This window comes from Notamacropus eugenii, chromosome 1 (genome assembly GCF_028372415.1).
Source record: "Notamacropus eugenii isolate mMacEug1 chromosome 1, mMacEug1.pri_v2, whole genome shotgun sequence".
NCBI classification, from domain to species: domain Eukaryota; kingdom Metazoa; phylum Chordata; class Mammalia; order Diprotodontia; family Macropodidae; genus Notamacropus; species Notamacropus eugenii.
In genome coordinates this window covers 610,336,581-610,353,842 of record NC_092872.1, presented here as the reverse complement: position 1 = coordinate 610,353,842, position 17,262 = coordinate 610,336,581, and the positions used below count along the sequence as shown (strand labels likewise).

At 35.4% G+C, this 17,262-nt stretch overlaps 1 protein-coding gene and 1 long non-coding RNA gene across 4 annotated transcripts in view; one reads left to right on the top strand and one right to left on the bottom strand.

Moving 5' to 3' along the window:
• The window catches only part of PINX1 (PIN2 (TERF1) interacting telomerase inhibitor 1), a 119,596-nt gene that overhangs the window by 20,918 nt on the left and 81,416 nt on the right, over positions 1 to 17,262 (top strand). Inside the window, exon 6 of the mRNA XM_072634842.1 lies at positions 7,642 to 7,718. Within this exon, the coding sequence (XP_072490943.1) occupies positions 7,642 to 7,718 (77 nt within the window). The remainder of the gene's footprint in view (positions 1 to 7,641; positions 7,719 to 17,262) is intronic.
• The window catches only part of LOC140520703 (uncharacterized), a 122,850-nt gene continuing 112,938 nt past the window's right edge, over positions 7,351 to 17,262 (bottom strand). For 2 of the 3 annotated variants that reach the window (XR_011972610.1, XR_011972611.1), the window contains one exon: positions 11,791 to 15,249. This is a non-coding gene — a long non-coding RNA (uncharacterized lncRNA). Of the gene's footprint in view, positions 7,508 to 11,790; positions 15,250 to 17,262 lie in introns of those variants that run through there. The other variant, XR_011972612.1, reaches the window with a different exon arrangement.

Here is a 17,262-nt window from a genome sequence, read left to right as displayed (position 1 = left end):
CCATATGTTATTTCCTCTATTAAAATGTGAGCTTCTTTAGAGCAGAGACTATCTTCGTACTTTTCCATGTATATCTCCTGTGCTTTATTCATTCATTAATTTGTATGACTGCACAGTCTCATCAGTGTTACTCCTCCTCTCTCAAGTGTAGATCATAACTGCTTCCTAAATGGAGATTGTTGATGGTGTCTTTCATTAAATCTTTTGCTGAAGATCTCTGAAAGTCCTTTTAGTTTTGGTGGAGTAACAATGTAACACTTAGAGTCTTAGTCTTAGACTGTCCCTTTATTATGCACTTTGATATTTTATGAGCCTATCTCCTGTGAACCTTTATTCTTTCACTTTTACAAGCAGAATTCCCTTTTACTATGTGATTTTGTGCACTTCTTTATCAGAAACTTTTACAGAAGTTCCCAGTGAAGTTTCTCCAAGCTGTGTCATCTATAAACAAGTGCCTAGGGGGTCTAATCCAGTCTCTGCCACTCAGTACCTATGTGACTTTTGGGCAAGTTACTTTACCTTTTCAGACCCTAGTTTCCTCATCTTTAAAATGAGTTCATTATACTGTCAAATGATTTTTGAGGTCCCTTCCAGCATTGATATTCTTAGAATAATTATATGACCTCTGAACCTGGCAGTGCCACTGACTTGCTGTATAATTTTAGACAAATTGCTTAATTTCTGTTGGCCTTGGTTTCCTAACTCTTAAAACGACCTGGTCAGATGAGATCATCTTTAAGGTCTCTTCTAACTCTACCCTTGAAGGAAGGGTACAATGAGACAAAATAATCAGATTTTCATAAATATATTTGGTTTTTTAAGAATGTGAATCTAAGAGTGTTTAGTCCATGTTTTTCCTGAAAGCACTCCTGTGGGAGGCAATAATTGACCCTACTCCACTGTTGGGCAAGACTAATGGTAGTTATCCCCGCTTCATAGACAAAGAAAGTAGCAAAGCTCAGAAGACTGTGTGAATGGTGAAAAAACTTTAGCAGCACGTTTATGCTGCTTAACTTTAGTGAATTGGCTTCCTGCATATGTGTGTGTGTGTGTGTGTGTGTGTGTGTGTGTGTGTGTGTGTGTGTGTGTGTGTGTGTGTGTGTGTGTGTGTGTATGCATGCTTTTTCTGTATAGTTTATAGTCCTTAATTTTTAAATACCTTTCTGTCATGCCCCTTGGGCTTATCTGAAACAGTAAATTGCATACTTAGCTAGCTTTTGTTTTATTTTGTTTTGATGATTTGGTTCTTTTTTGAGGCAGTCAGGGTTAAGTGACTTGGCCAGATTCACATAGGTAGTAAGCATTTGAAGCCAGATTTGTACTTAGGTCCCTTTGACTCAAGGACCAATGATCTATCCGTTGCGCCACCTTGCTGCCCAGTTCTTTAAAAAACAAAATAAAACAAAAAAACCTCATTTCACAGATTTAAAAGAAGGTCCTTTTCAAAAAGTTATCCCCAAAGTGGGATAATAAGCATGTCAACATTTTTTAAACTTTGAAGGATATGTTCTGTGACCTGTCTATCCAGTGACAGAAAAACTGTTGATTTGGGTGGGTTGGAAGGTACAGAAAAGAAACAGAAGTTTTTGACGTGCCTGTAAGTGAGGAGAATGGCAATTAATTTTTGCTATATTTTATTGTGACAATTTGTAGTATTTTGCTTCTGAAAAAAAAAGGCAATTAACCTTGAAAGGTTTGATCTACTTTGATTATGTAACCTGCTAGTCCAGAAATGCAAGCCAGTGGTGATATAGTGGCTTATCCTGCTTCTGAAGCTTAATGCTAGTATGACCAAGGGCAAGTCATTTAACCTACCTGGTTCTGGTTTCCTCAGTTGTGAAATAAGGGGTTACATCAGTGCTGTTAAACTCAAATAGAAGTGATCTATATATATTGCTGGGACTTAGTTGTACAACTAAATAGTACCTGTATTTTATTATATTTTTAAAATTTTGTTAAATATTTCCCAATTCCATTTTAATCCAGTTCAGGCCACACTCAAGGGTTGTGAGGGCCAGCAGGGGCAGCATGCATAACACTTTTTGCTGAAATTCTATCTCCAGATCTTTGATCCTGTGATCTTTTGATTTTCATAGCACTATGAATTCCTCTCCATTATTTGAGTATAACTTTTACCTTCCCTAATTTTTTGACACTTAATTTTTAAGTTGTAACATTGTAGGTTTTATTTAATTAATTTTTAAAATAATATGAACTATCTCATTTTTTAAGAAAGGCTGTATAACTTAGGAATGGATAAACTTGGAGTAAGGGAGCCGTTAGTACAAATCCTGTCTCCCACACTGACATATATAATCATAATTCCTTGAGTACCTCCTTCACAGGATTGTTGTGGGGCTCAAATGATTAAATATTCAAAATAATTAAAAGTACTTTGCCCACTCTAATATACCCTATCAACGTAGTTAGTGTTGCTTTCTGCATCATCATTCACCATCTTTCTTTGGCCCCAGATCATCGTCATTGGTCTTACTATTCCTGATGTGCTGGTTTTTAAAGATAACATTTTTTCCTTTGTCAAAACCTGCCCTTTGCTTATTTTCTCAAAGTATAGTAATACCTCAGTTATTCACATTGTTGGAGAATACTTGAGTATTCAGGTTCTACTTGAGTGAATTTTTTAGATAATTGAAGCTTATCTAAGTGCCAGATGTTTAAAAATATATAATTTTAATCACTTTTAATCTATTTTTTTCTAAAATGCATTATACCTTTCCTTGCTTTCTTTTATAAAAAAAAAAATCTTTTATTGATACCTTTTGCTTTTCCATCACTTTAATTTTTCAGCATATTGCTCCTTACCTCTCCTTCCCAACCACCTGGCTACCCTTCTCTCATAACAAGATAAAGAACATAGTTTAGACTATGTTTGACAGTTTGGTAATATTTTACACACACATATTTCCTCATCTCTGTTAGAAAAGGAAGGATGCACATTTTCTCAACTCTTCTCTGGGGTCAAGTTTGAACAATATAAATAGGCTACGTTTAGGGTTTTTTTTCTGTTTGTTGTAGTTATATTGTTTTCCTGGTTTTGCTTACTCCATTCTGCACAATTCATAGAAGTCTTTTTATGTTCCTCTACTTTTTCATATTCATTGTTTCTTCAGATGTAGTAGTAATCCATTACCTTGATGAGGTGAATTTCATTAAAGTTTTAAAATGTCTGTTACAAGAATTCATCCCTCAAAACTCCAGGAACAATTAAATATTCACTTTGTTCAGTTTGGGATGGGTTTTCCTTGGATTATTAGATTTATTGTTTACCTGTGTTGTATTTACATCCGGGCTTTTTGTTTGAGAAATGTGACCTCTACCTACAACCAGTCTTTATTAATTCAAGGTAGCTAGCCTTTGTTTTGAGATCAGTTCTTGTAGATTTTAATTTGTATTTTTGGTAGAAATTTTTATCCCTTTCAAAAACTACATGAGGAACAGATGTTAATTACTTGTTGATTGATCATCCTGGTTTTATTGAAGTAGAAACTGAGGCCCTAAAAACACGCAGTACCATACATCATGTCGATCACAAAGTTGAAAATTAGAGCTGTGGCCTACATTGCTGCTGGGCCAGTCATGGTTCTTATTCCTAAAAATAAGGCATTTATTTCTAGGGATTGCTAGGGGGCACCATTGTGCATAGAACTCTCTGAGCCTGGAGTCAGGAAGACTTGATTTCAGAATCAGGCTAAGACACTTTAACAGCTTTGTGACTCTGGGTAAGTCACTTAACCTTTATTTGCTTCAATTTCCCCTCTATAAAACAGGGGTAGTAATAGCACCTAACTCCCAAGGTTGTTGTGAGAATCAAATGAGGTAATTATTGGAAAGTACTTCGTATAATTCCGGGCACATAGTAAGCTCTAACTTTATGAAGTCACTGGTTAATGCATTATGTGAATGTCCCAGAGATAATTAGCAAATTAGAACATCCTAAATCTTAGTTTCATTTTGCCAAGTGCATTGCTTCTAGGAAACAGAAGTTACAGTTTAACTGTAGGCTGTCTTTGAGAATGAAAATTCATTTCTGACTTAAATACTCAATAAATGATCTCTTTCTCCTCATGCCCTAAGGCCTTACATATTCTTAATCTGCTGCTGTTGTTTTTAAGGCTTGATTTCCTTATGTCCCCCAAGCTGGAAGTATAAGAATGCTTATTAAAAAAACAAAAAAGACGCACAGTATTAGGTGGTATAGTAGAGGTAGAATTTTAATCAAATCTTCTGATCCCAAATCTACCACTACTTGCATAACCCTAGACCATCTTTCTCACTTTACCTCTTTAACAACAACCTGTAAACTATCTTTCCATTTTGCTACAACTAATTTATTTCTTCTGGTTTCTTTTATAGCAAGAATATCAATATTGACATCATTCATTTCCTCCAGTAGTAAATTAGCTAACATTATGTCAACTTGCTGGTTATTGGAAAAGGATTTCACTTTTAAAGTAGAAGTAGCATGACTTGTATTGATGGACAGTGAAAAATTCTTGCCATTCTTAATAGCCTCTGCTCACTTTTTCACCACTCCTCCACCTTCTATGCAAAAGCCAAAGGTTCATAGACATAACTGAAGGAACTGTCAGGTTTTTATTTGTGTAATGGGTTATAGTGGCCAAAGATTTCATCAGCTGAAGTTGCTAACTTGAAATTCATGATGAAGCCCTCTCTATACTTAAGTACGTTGCAAGGGCAGACTGTCTGCCCCCAGCACTGTTCTCGAAACCTTTCCAGAGTAGTAAAACCATCCAAAGCATAAAGCATCTACTGGAATGTAAATTAGGATCATTCCTCTTGAGATATCACTTTGATCAGGATTTTTTTGAGGGAAAAATTGAAGTTTTATTATAAATTTAAAATTATATATTTTATTAGCTAAGAGGTCTCTATGATTTCCTGAGAACTAGAGGTAGATCTCTACTAGGAAACAGAGATTTTTCATGTTGTCATGTGTAGCTAAGGAAAGTTAGAAACCCAGATCACACTTACTTGGAAGCATTTAATAAATCAGTTAATTGATCCATTAGTGAACTCCTGAAAGAAAAATCTAAAAGGAAAACTTCAGTAATGTTGCCAAAATCCAGAGTTCTCTCATTAAAAAAATTACTACCAGCATCCAGAAAGAAGCAGTTTAAAGTACTAAGGAGCAACAGTAATCTGTAATATAATTTTGAAAAACTTCAGTAGTAAATTAGAGGAGATCTTTCAGTACAATATTTTCATAAGTCAGAAGAGATAGACTTACAACCAAGAATATCCTGCACAGCCAAGGGTAATCCTAGAAGGGGAAAAAATGGACCTCTAATGGAATATAGGACTTTTAAATGTTTCTGATAAAAAGACTAAGTAGGAACTTGGAAATACAAACTCAAAAATCGAAGAAGCCAAGAATGAGGAATTTATTTGAATAATTGGAAAGAGTAGTATGATGATGTGGTGTTAACATTCAAATCCAGCTTCAGTCACTTATTAGCTATGTCACCCTGGGCAAGTCAGTTAGCCTGTGTCAGTCTCGGTTTCCTCATCTGTAAAATAGAGATGATAATAATAATACCTACCTCTCAAGGTTGTTGTGAGGATAAAATGAGATATTATTTGTAAAGTACTTTGTAAACTGTTAGGTACTATGTAAATACTGATCATTAATAATAATAATAATAATAGAAGAAACAAGTGTTCTTTCAGAACCTTAATGTCTTCCAAGGCTATTGAAGGAGTTAAATAAGAAAAAGAGGACCTGCAGATGAATTGGTTCTGTTCTGGGGTTTTTGAAGAAGGGAAAGAGAAGGGAGAATGGAAGGAGGAAGAAATCTACCGTAGCAAGGAGAAAGAAGGAGAGATGGTACTTGGGATTTCTCATAATTGGGATACGAGAAAAAGGTGTGTGTTCATCCTTCGTTGCCGAAGAAGACCATGCCATCAGAGAAATGATGACGACTTGCACTTGACTTTGTTTTGAGTGAGGGAGGCCTGTGCAGGTCACCAGCCTCACTTCTCCTCTAGAGCCATCTGAATCCAGTGACCAGATATTCATCAGGATGACTGGAGATGACCCAGAATGAGGCATTTGGGGTTAAGTGACTTGCCCAAGGTCACACAGCTAGTAAGTGTCACGCGTCTGAGGTGAGATTTGAACTCAGGTCCTCCTGACTCCTGCACTGGTGCTCTATCCACTGCACTGCCTAGCTGCCCCATGAGAAACTATACAAACATGAAGGAAGGAGAGAAGTAGGCATCCAATGAACTTTACTCATTTAAGATGGACAAAGGCGATTGAACACATAGGTACACACATGAATGTAATTTCATGCTGCATTGTAAGAAATGATGAAAGATAATTCAGAGAATCCTGGATAGTATGATGCAAAATGGAGCGAAAGTAGAACAATTTATACAAGGACAATAGCATTGTAAAGAAAAATGAAATAACTTAAAGAACTCTTGACCAATGCATTGACCAGCCATGTTTCCAAAAGACAAAGCTCCAAAAGATGAAGCATGTTATCTACCTTCTCATGGAGAAGTGATAGATTCAAGGTGCAGAAACACACATACACTTTGGACATAGCCACAGTGTGGATTTATTTTACTCTCATATCATTATTTGATACATGTTGTTTTTTCCCTTTCTCTTTTTAATTGGGAAATGGTTGCGGTAGGGGGTAAGGTAGTTAGCAATAATAATTCCCCAAAAGAGCCACTGAAACATTTTTTTAATGTATAGAAGGGAACCTAGAAAATTCAAAAGGAAGCATTGACAGGACAGTTTTGAAAGAAACATGGGGAATTAACATACTTTTTTTTTTTTTAAGGCAATCTGAATGAGTGATTCACAGTTTTATATACATCTTTTTGTGCTCTGATACACACACACACACACACACACACACACAGAAATGATCTTTTTTTGACTGGTTAAGTTCAGAATATAAAATTTAAAAATCAGTTGCTTCTCAGCATTCAGACTTTAGAGTTTTTTCTTAGTTCTGTGCTCATAACCACTGTGCCTTCACTCTAGGTTTTTGCCATACCTAGATCCGACATACTTAATTGATTTTTTTTAAACGTATGCCTTTTATTTTTATGTCATATTTCCAAATATACTTTCCATCTCATGTGCAAAGCATCCTTAGTAATAAAAATTTAAAAGAAAAGGGGGAAAAAGCAGTTCAATAAAACCGACTGATGTATCAGTTGTGTCTGACATAGTTTTGGATATCATATACCTGTAGTTCCCCATCTCTTTAATAAATGGAAGAAGTGACATTTTCTCAACCTTTTTCCTAGTCTGATTATTGGTTATTATAATATTGTAATTACACAGTGTTTAGTTTTGTTTTTATAATTCTTTATTTTTACATTGTTGTGGGCACAAATATTGTTTACCTAGTTTTGCTTACTTCCCTTTCAGTTCATAGATGTCTGTCCATGCTTCTCTGAATTCTTGCTGAATTAATTTTGTTGTTGTTTTTTAATATCTTTTCTGTGAAAGAGAGAAGGTAAGTCTTTAATACTGTTTCATTTTTTTCCCACAAGCTGTCTTTATTTTAGTAGTTTCATGACATGCATTTTCTGATTAGTTAAAAATAAATGAAATCCATTATGTTGCTTTCATAGGAAAAGATCTTTCTTCTCGGAGTAAGACAGATCTGGATTGCATTTTTGGGAAAAGGCAAAAGAATGAGATTTCTAAGGTAATTGGAATTACACTGTACCTGGATAGTCTGTGTCTTGTCCCTCAGGATTTTATTCTCAACTTTTCTTGTGTATGTGATACCTCTTTCTATCCCTGATCTGAGGACCCAGGTAAGTAAGAAAATTTTTATACTAAAGCCCTCTTTTTTGGGGGGGGGGAAGACTCTATCCAAATGTTTCGTGTGCTATTCATCAGCATCTTCCTCCTTTGTAGGTATATATTGTCTTCCTCAAAATACTCATGGAATGTGATTCTACCTCTGGTTTGACTGGTTCATTGAAATCCACAGAGGAATTCTTTCTGTTGATGTAGTCAGAAAGAGAACGTTTACCCCAGCTACACACAGTGCCACAGTAGTTTGTAGAATAGTACTGCAGTAGCAGTTCCACTTGCATTATCCAGGATGCAAGCCATATATCAAGTGTAATTGTGTAGGAAAAGGTTCTCCCTGTGGTCCTGGTCCAGTGCCTTTCTATACAGACTTTAAAGCATTTTGTAAAGTTTGGGATGTAATTGTTTGAGGAATCCTGAGGGAATCTGAAAAGATTTTTTCTTCCTTTCTTTGCCATTGAAAGCTGTATGAGTTGTCTGAAGATAGCCTAGACCATAAGACTGAGATAACCAAGTTACAACCCAAGTAGCATGTTTAACTTTCATGAAAGAAAAGCTAACGCCCAGTATATAATGAAGTTGTTCCTTCATTGAGTCTTGGCAGGTACTTCTGATGCTCTTAAAACCACCTAAAGTATTTATTTGTTTGCTTTATTTTCATATCCTTATACTTTTAGTAGGGGAAGATAAACTGACACAAATATTATATGAGATACTAAGTGCTTATTGTTTATTTTTAAGATCCTCTTGAAGGTTCTCTGAACTACCAGTTAGAAATATGTTTGAAGATATCTTATGTAATTTGGAGCTAAGAGAAGGAGATCTCGATGAGTTTTGCAGTTTAGTACTCCCTTTCATCATGTCTTTACTGCCAACAAAGACACCAAATGAAGTTAGTGTATTTGGTTTTGCATCAATTATATAGGTGTAGGCTCTCTGTTCTCCAGTAGTTTTTGGTCAGAGAAATATGTGTATGTTTGTATTTATAATTAAAAGACCTTCTGTTGATTAGTTTCTATTTATCCTGTATAAAGCTTGCTTTATACATATGTTTGTATGTTGTCTCTGTTAGGTTGAGGGCAGGGACTGTCTTTGCAACATTTTGTATGCCCAGGACTAAGCATACCTAACCGTAACTAAGCATAGTTATTTTGCATGTATCAGTGCTTAATAAATGTTTATTGATTAATTGACTTTAAGTAAATTTTTATTGACCAGCATAGTAGCAAAGGATTCAAATTTATGAAAAACATGAAACTTGTTTTTCTCTTAATCTGCTTAGTTGTAAACTCCTTGCAGGCAGGTACTGTCTTCCTTCGTTTCCTCAGTCTTTCTCTAGTGCTGAGTTAAGTATTGCATTATTTTTGGACCTGATTTGGGATTTCATTGGAACTCCCAAAGAGGCAACTCCCTTTACTAATGCAAATCCATGTCTACTATGCAGTTTATAGTCTTAGAGGGTTGCCCTGGGGCATTAAGAGGACCAGTGACTTGTCCAGGGTTGTATAGTTAGTATTTGTCAGAGGTAAAACTTAAAACTGGCTCTTCCTGACTCTGAAGAAAAGCTCTCTGTTCATACCACCACATCTAATTTGATACACAGCAGGCCTTAAATAAATACTGATTTTTTTTTCATTTAAGTATTCCTACATCTTTGGCAAGGAAGATCTATTCATTTACTTGATCAATAGCTATGTATTAAATGTCTGCTGAAGACATTTGTCAGAGTCAAATGACACATTGGATGGAACACTAGACCTGTAGTTGGAAAGATGTGAATTCAAATCCAGCCTCAGGTACTTATTAGCTGTGTGACTCTGGACAAGTCACCTTACCTGTGCTCAGTTTCCTCAACTGTGAAATGGGGATAATAGCATCTAATTTTCAGTGTTGCAAGGATCAAATGAAATAATATTTGCAAAGCATTAGCACAGTCAATCAATAAACATTTATTAAGCACCTACTATTTGCAAGATACTGTGCTTATACCTGGGGATACAAAAAGAGGCAAAAAACAGTCCCTACCCTCAAGGATCTTAGAATCTAATGCAAACATGCCAAGAAATATATACAAACAAACAAACTATGTATACACAGGATAAATTGGAGATAATCAACAAAATGCAGGTGCTGAAATTAAGACAGATTAGGGAAAGTTTTCTGTAGGAGACAGAATTTGAGTTGGGCTTTAATGGAAGCCAAGGAGATCAGAAGCTAGAACAGAGGAAGAAGAATATTCCAAGTGTGGAAGACAGCCAGAGAAAAAACCCAGGATTGAGAGAGAGGGTGTCTTGTTCATGGAGGCCAGTGTCACTCACTGGATTGAAGAGTACATGGTGAGGGAGTGAAGTGTAATGAGACTAGGAAAGTAGGAGGGGCTAGGTTATGAAAGGGTTTGAATGCCTAAGAGAGCATTTTGTATTTGCTTCTGGAGGTAATAGGGAGTCACTGGAGTTTACTGAGCAGGAGAATGATGTGTTCATGTCCTTCAGGAAAATCACTTTGATGGCTGAATGAAAGATAGATCGGAGGGGACCCGAGACTTGAGGCAGACAGACCCATCAGCAGAGTATTGCAATAATCCAAGTGTGAGATGATTAAGGGCCTGCACTAGAGTGGTGGCAGTGTCAGAGGGGAGAAGGGGCCATAGTTTCAAAAGATTGGCACATAGTAAGTGCTTAATAAATGCTTCTTTCCTTCCTCCCCAGAACTGAACTAGACCTTGAAAGAATTTAGATCTTGACACTTAAAAAATACTCCTAGCCTCAGATCTAGCTGGAAGGGACCAATGGAGAGAGTCATATTGGTGACAGGAGCCGAGGTTCAAAATCAGAAGAGAAATCCTGTGTAGTTTTTACTTCACCACACTGCAATTTAGAGACAAGACATGGAGCAGTAAGGCAACAGTGTGGACCAGACAGTAAATGACCAAAGGCATCATAATACAATGCAAGCTAGAATTATTGTTGAAGTCTTAACTATGTTTTTTCATACACACTGTTATATACATACATATATGTTTGTTATGAATACATATAATCTGTTATCCAATGAAATGATATATACATATAAAAAAAGACAATTCAACAAACAATAAACGTAATGTGCTTAATGAGTCCATTAATCTTATTAAAGGTCCTATCTGCAAGGTCTAGACACTGAGGTACAAAGATATTTGATTGTTTTTTTGTATATATGAGTTTTAATCTCATATCTGTAGTACATAGCTCAGTCCCTTCCACAGAGCACCCTTATTAAAAAAGGAGCCAGTGTACCATTGGGGAGCTACAATTTGTTCACCAATAAGCATAATAAAAGTTTAGGAGCAAAGAGGACAAAGGCACCCAAGTGGCTCCAGAAAGGCTACCTAGGGCATGATGGTGTGAGATATAGAAGGATTCTGAAAGGCTGAAATGAAGACAGAGTGGATTCTAGGCATGGGTGCTGGCTTAGTTAAATACATGAGGATAAGAGATGAAATGCTGAATTAGGGGAGCAGTCTAGTTTGGCTGGAACATAGATTCTAAAAGTGTGATTTGTGTCAAATAAGACTGGATAGTTGTGGTAGGGCCAGTTGTGGCAGGCCTTAAATGGCAGACTAATGAGTTTTATTTTTTGACTTGAGGCAGTAGGGAATCACTGAAGGTTTTTGAGCAGGAAAGTGATATAGTTAAGCCAATACCTTAGGAAGGTTATATTGATAGCTGTGCAGAGAATGGATTGAAGAAAGGGAGAGTAGAAATAGGAAGTTGATATGGGAGATGGTTGGGACCCAAAATAAGGTAGTGGTAGTATGGGTGGAAATAAGGGGACAGATGGAAGAGAGGTTATGGAGATAGATTGTACAGGACTTAGCAAACAAAGAAGAAATCAACGAGTTCAAGGAAAAAAAGTCAAGCCTAGGCCAGAGTAATGATATAAAAGGCTCTAAAGTCACTCAGATATCTGTCAGAGCTCACCCTCCCTCTCCTTGCCAAAAGCAGAGCAACTAGCTTCTTAGCTTCTTTCATCTGTAATTTCTTCCTTCAAAAGGTAGAGTAAGGGAAAATTCTGTAGTGGATCTAATTCTAACAAACAAGAAAGAATGGATTGATTAGTAAGGTGAAAATGATGGGAACCTTTGGGGAAAAGTAATTACTATCTCCTAGACTTTGTAATAGAGGACAGAAAAGCTAGGTTCAACCTGATGTGGACCCTAGATTTTGTAAAAACATTTCAGATCCCCACTGACACCTGGCAGACTTTAAGCCTGACTGAATGCAAGTGGACAATCTACTCCTGCCTGGAATAGACATGAAGTTGGGGAGATATTGTTTCCCTGCAACATCGCTACTCTTGGTGGCAATTTCCTATAGTCAGAAGGTTTGTAAGCTTAATACCAGATCTGTTCAATTATAGGTTATGGGTAGAGGAACATCCGAGGCTGTCTAAAATTAAGCTATTAGGCATAGGATTTTAGACCAACAACATTAAGTTAGCGTCTTTTTATTCTTGGTAATACTGTGAAGACAATTAGATCAAGAGATTGTGAAGTTAGCAACATAAATATTATCTGTGTCTCAGTTGGCTTATGTTTAGAAAAAAAATTCTTTTGTGGTCCATATTGTAAATGCTTTAAAAAGATGTATCACCTGACCAAAAGTTTGAATGGCTTTATCTGTTATAAACTGTGTTAAAAATAAATAAACAAATAAATAAATAAAGAGAAAAGAAAATCAAATGAAAGAAAAGAAAAAGCCAGTTGTGGTAGGGGGGGAGCAACTGAATTTAAAAAATTGTTAGAGGATTTGGTAAACACTGTGAGAGATGACTAAAGAGGCAGGAAAATTAAGAATCGGAATTTAGCAAGCCTTCATTTTTATTGCATTTCTGTCCTCTGATACCCTCATCTTCTAGACTCAGATAACTTCAAAAAGGTAAGCTGGGTCATCAGAGGCAGAGTTTCTAGGGGGTGACATCAACAGCTTATAGATTCCATGTGAAATTATTAGAGACAAGGTCATTGTGGGCCATGTGGTATAATGAGACCAGAATAGAATTTGTAGTCAGGAGAGAACCAGCTTCATCTCTGGCATCTGATATTTCCTGTGTGACTATGCATTGGTCCCTTCACTTCTCTGGATCTTACTTTTGTCATCTGCAAAAACAAGGATAGTAATGCCCGTCACACCTACCTCACAGACTGTTCTGAGAATAAACAGTAGCATGTGTCTAAAATAGCATTTGGTAAACCTTAAAGGGCCAGCTTCTTAAAAATTTGGCTTTACTTTCTACTAAACGTGCATTCATTTTTTTCTCCCTGGCACCCACTATTTCAAAGAAGAACAAAACCTTGTACAAAATAGCTGCTATTGTTACTACAGAATGTCAAGGTTTACTTTGGTATGATTCACTTGGGTATAGGCGTGTAGGGTACAAGCACCATGTATATAAATTCCATTCCATTCCATTTAATAGATTTTTCTCTTGAAAAGTGATGTGTATGTTGTATGTATATATGTGTTATAAAGAATAAATCATGATCCCTTTTCTTATGGAAAAAAAAACATTTCAGAGAGTTTAGAGGAAGAATGGGTAGAATCCTATTGATTAAAATTGATTAGGGGGGATTGTTAAACATTAAAAAAAATAAAATAAAAAATAAAAAATAAAAAAAAAATTGATTAGGGGGAAATAGCTGAAGAGGAAATAAAAAACTCAAGAATGAAATTCTGAAGACAGAAAAGGAAACAGTTTTGATGAGAAGAGAAAACAGAAGTCATTGAAAAAAACCAGTGTAGATACACAGAAATACCCACTAGCAAACATTTTTAAAAGATGTATAAAAGTTGGAGGCAAGGACAGAGAAGATAAATACAGAACAGTATTAATAGCAGGAGGAGTGCTAACACTAGATTACTAAAGAGATGTTACTGAGCAAAGGAAGCAGTAATTATCAAAAATGTGACTTCAATAGGAACAACTCATGTTAAACTAACATTATTTACCTTTTTTTGATAGTTCTAAAGTGTGTTATATGTAGTTCTAAAGCAGTTATACGTTAACTATAATTTCCTGTAAGTTAGCAAAGCATTTGATCAAAATTTCTTATTTTATTCTTAATGAAAAGATAGCAAGATACAGACTAAATAATGATGCAAATGCTTGACTTTAGAACTGGTTCCATCAACAGCAACAAAGAGCACAGAACCCAAAACTGGTCAGAGACAAGGGCATACAAGAGGGGGAAAGAGTAAAAGAAAAACATAGGAAGGGAGAGATGTATTTAATGATAAATTTGAGACCCTGGGAAAAAGAAAGCATTAGACTGTATAATGTGCAGTTTGGTTTAGTGGAAAGAACACTGGATTTGGAGTTAGAGGATTTGACTTGAGTTTGCATTGTTGCTTATTATCTGAGCAAAATGAGCACTTTGGACTGAATGATCTTTATAGTCACATCTAATCCTAAATTGTGACTCTACAGTAAATTTTAATAGTTTAGAATAAGACCACCCATAAAATTTATTTCTGTTAACTTTTTTTTAATAGGCGTGAGGAAAGGAAAGCCAGAGTGCCAAAGAACAATTTGACCTTTTTGCCTAAAGCCAATCCCAGTTTCAGTTATCTGTCCACCAAAGCAAGATGGATGTTATGTGTAACTCCAACATGGTTTACAGGCATATAAAATACTCAACAATAATATACTTAAAAAACATTATGAACAGATTACAATATAGCAATTGCTTGTTTATCTAGAGTGGCAGGATGTAAGATATAAATGAATTTAATAAACAGAAGCTTACTCTTTATGTACGAGAGCTTTTAAAAATTTAACCATGCGTTTTTCTGAAACAGATGTTCTGAAGAAGTTTACATTTTCTTCTTGATAACTCAGGGTGTAGTACAAGTAAATTCATCGTTCTGTTTATCAGTTGTGGGGGCTTTCTTGTCCTTAGTTTGTTTTCATCTGATCCTATATAAGTAGCTTCTTTTTTATTTATTTTATTTTCAATTCATGGGACAAAATTAGCATTTCCATAATATCGTACAATTAAAAAGATGATTGCACATGAAACTGCAGATCTAACATGTATAACTTGCTATTTCCTGCAAATATACAACAAAGTTATCATGTAAATTTCTTTTTTTTTTCTTTTTTTCTTCCCTCCTCCCCCCACACCCCTGCCCTGGAGATGACTACCATTAAACACAAATATGTGTGTGTGTATGTGTGTGTGTGTGTGTGTGTGTGTGTGTGTGTATATATATATATGTAAAATTATTCTATACATATTTATTTATCAATCCTTTCTCTGGATTCGGACAGCATCTTTCTTCATAGCTTCTTAAAGGATATTGTTCTGGATAAAATCTGGAGAGTAATTCTCCCTTGTCTTCCTTTTTCCAAGGGACTGCTATGGCTATTGACTTAAAATCCTGAAATTTTAAAAAATAATGTTTTATTTTTTTCCTGAATTACATGTAAAAACAGTTTTTAACATTCTTTTTTTTAAAAAAAATTTTGAGTTCCAAATTTTCTCCTTTTTCTCCCCTCCCCTTTCCCTGAGAGAGTAAACAATTTGATATAGGTTATACATGTGCAGTCATGCAAAACATTTCCATATTAGTCATGTTGTGGGAAAAAACACAGACAAAAAAGTGAAAAAAATTAAGTGAGAAATAGTATGCTTTGATCTGCATTTAGACTCCAGTTCTTTCTCTGGAGGTGAATAGCATTTTTCATCATGAGTCCTTTTGGATCATTGTATTGCTGAGAATAAGCTAAGTCATTCACAGTTGATTGTCATACTGTATTTTTGTTACTGTGTGTAGTGTTCTGCTGGTTCTGCTCACTTCACTTTGGATCAGTTCATGTAAGTCTTTCCAGATTTATCTGAACTCATCCTGCTCATCATTTCTTATAGCACAATAGCATTCCGTTACATTTGTATATCACAGTTTGTTCAGCCATTCCCCAATTAAATTCTTAAATTTTGGTAAAACAAAAAACCCCAAAACAATAGTTTGGGAGCTGTGGCTACCTTGTTGAGTAGGAAGGGGAAAGGCTTTCATAAACATGTTTGATTAAAATCTAGCATCCAAAATATATAGGGAAATAACACAAATATGTAAAACCTAGAGTCTTCGCAGTAGATAATTGTTCATATCCAATGCTATTTCTTCTTCAAAAGAAGAAATCCAAACTTTTAGCAACCCTAGGAAAATGTGCTTAAGATTACTATTACTACGAGAAATAAATTCAAATTAAAACAATTGTAAGCTTTTACCTCATATCCATTATATTGTCAAAGATGATAAAAAATGGAACTAGTCAGTGTTGGAGAGGTGTTGGGAAGTCAGACACATTACCACACTGATGGTAGATCAGCAAATTGCTCATACTGTTCTGGGCAATAATTTTAAATTATGCAAGAGAAGCTACTGAAGTGTTCATATCTTTTGACCAGGTGATTTCACTATTAGGCATATACTTGATGACAGAAAGAAAAGTTAAGAAAGTTAGGATGTTAGAAGAAATATTCATAGCAGCACTTTTGTAGCAATAAAAAACTGGAAGCAAAGTGGGTACTTCTTGATTGAGGGATGGATAAGCAAATTATAATATGTTAATGCAATAGAATATATTATTCCATAAGAAGTAATGAATGTGAATTGATGGGAGGCAAGGAAAGCAAACCCAGAAGATGGATGCACAATGATTATGTAAATGAAAACAATGCTAAAAAAAATTAGAAATAGATCAAATAATAACAAGTTTGCAGAGCACTTTTACATATATTATTTCATTTGATCCTCATATTATCTTGGGAAGAAACTAAGGCTCATAGAGGTAAAGTGATTTGCCTAATCTCACAGCTTAAAGTATTTAAGGCAAGATTCAAATCTAGATTTTCTGAACTCCAAGCACAATCTTCTTTGCCACACTACTTCCAATCTTGGTTTCCAAGGATCAGTGACATTCCTCAATTGTGTACACTCTCTAACATAATCTCTGTCAATTGTTGTTGTGTTTGATACAAGGGAACGTTCTTGAAGGAAGGAAGGAGGGTCTTGGGAAGGGTTTAGACAGTAAGAAACAAAAGGCCAATTGTAGCTTCAAAAGTGATGAGAATTGACTGAATATCAGTGCAAGTGATGAGTATGACAGAGACAGAGTTTGACTAGGGCAGAATTGTTTCTTTCCTCATAACTACCCTCTCCTTTCTTAATTCTTTCTTAAGTGTCTTTCTTTCCCACTACTATTACTCCTTCTTTCCTCTTTGCATTCTCCTCAACTCCTCCCTGTCTCAGTCTTTTACTTAAATATATGTGAAACAAGACTGTTTTATTTATTGCATTTATTAATTTTGGTTTATGTTCCCTAACTGAAAAATTAGTTGATTGGTGTAATATTTCTTTAAGGAAAAATCCCTACTGTTACTTTTTATT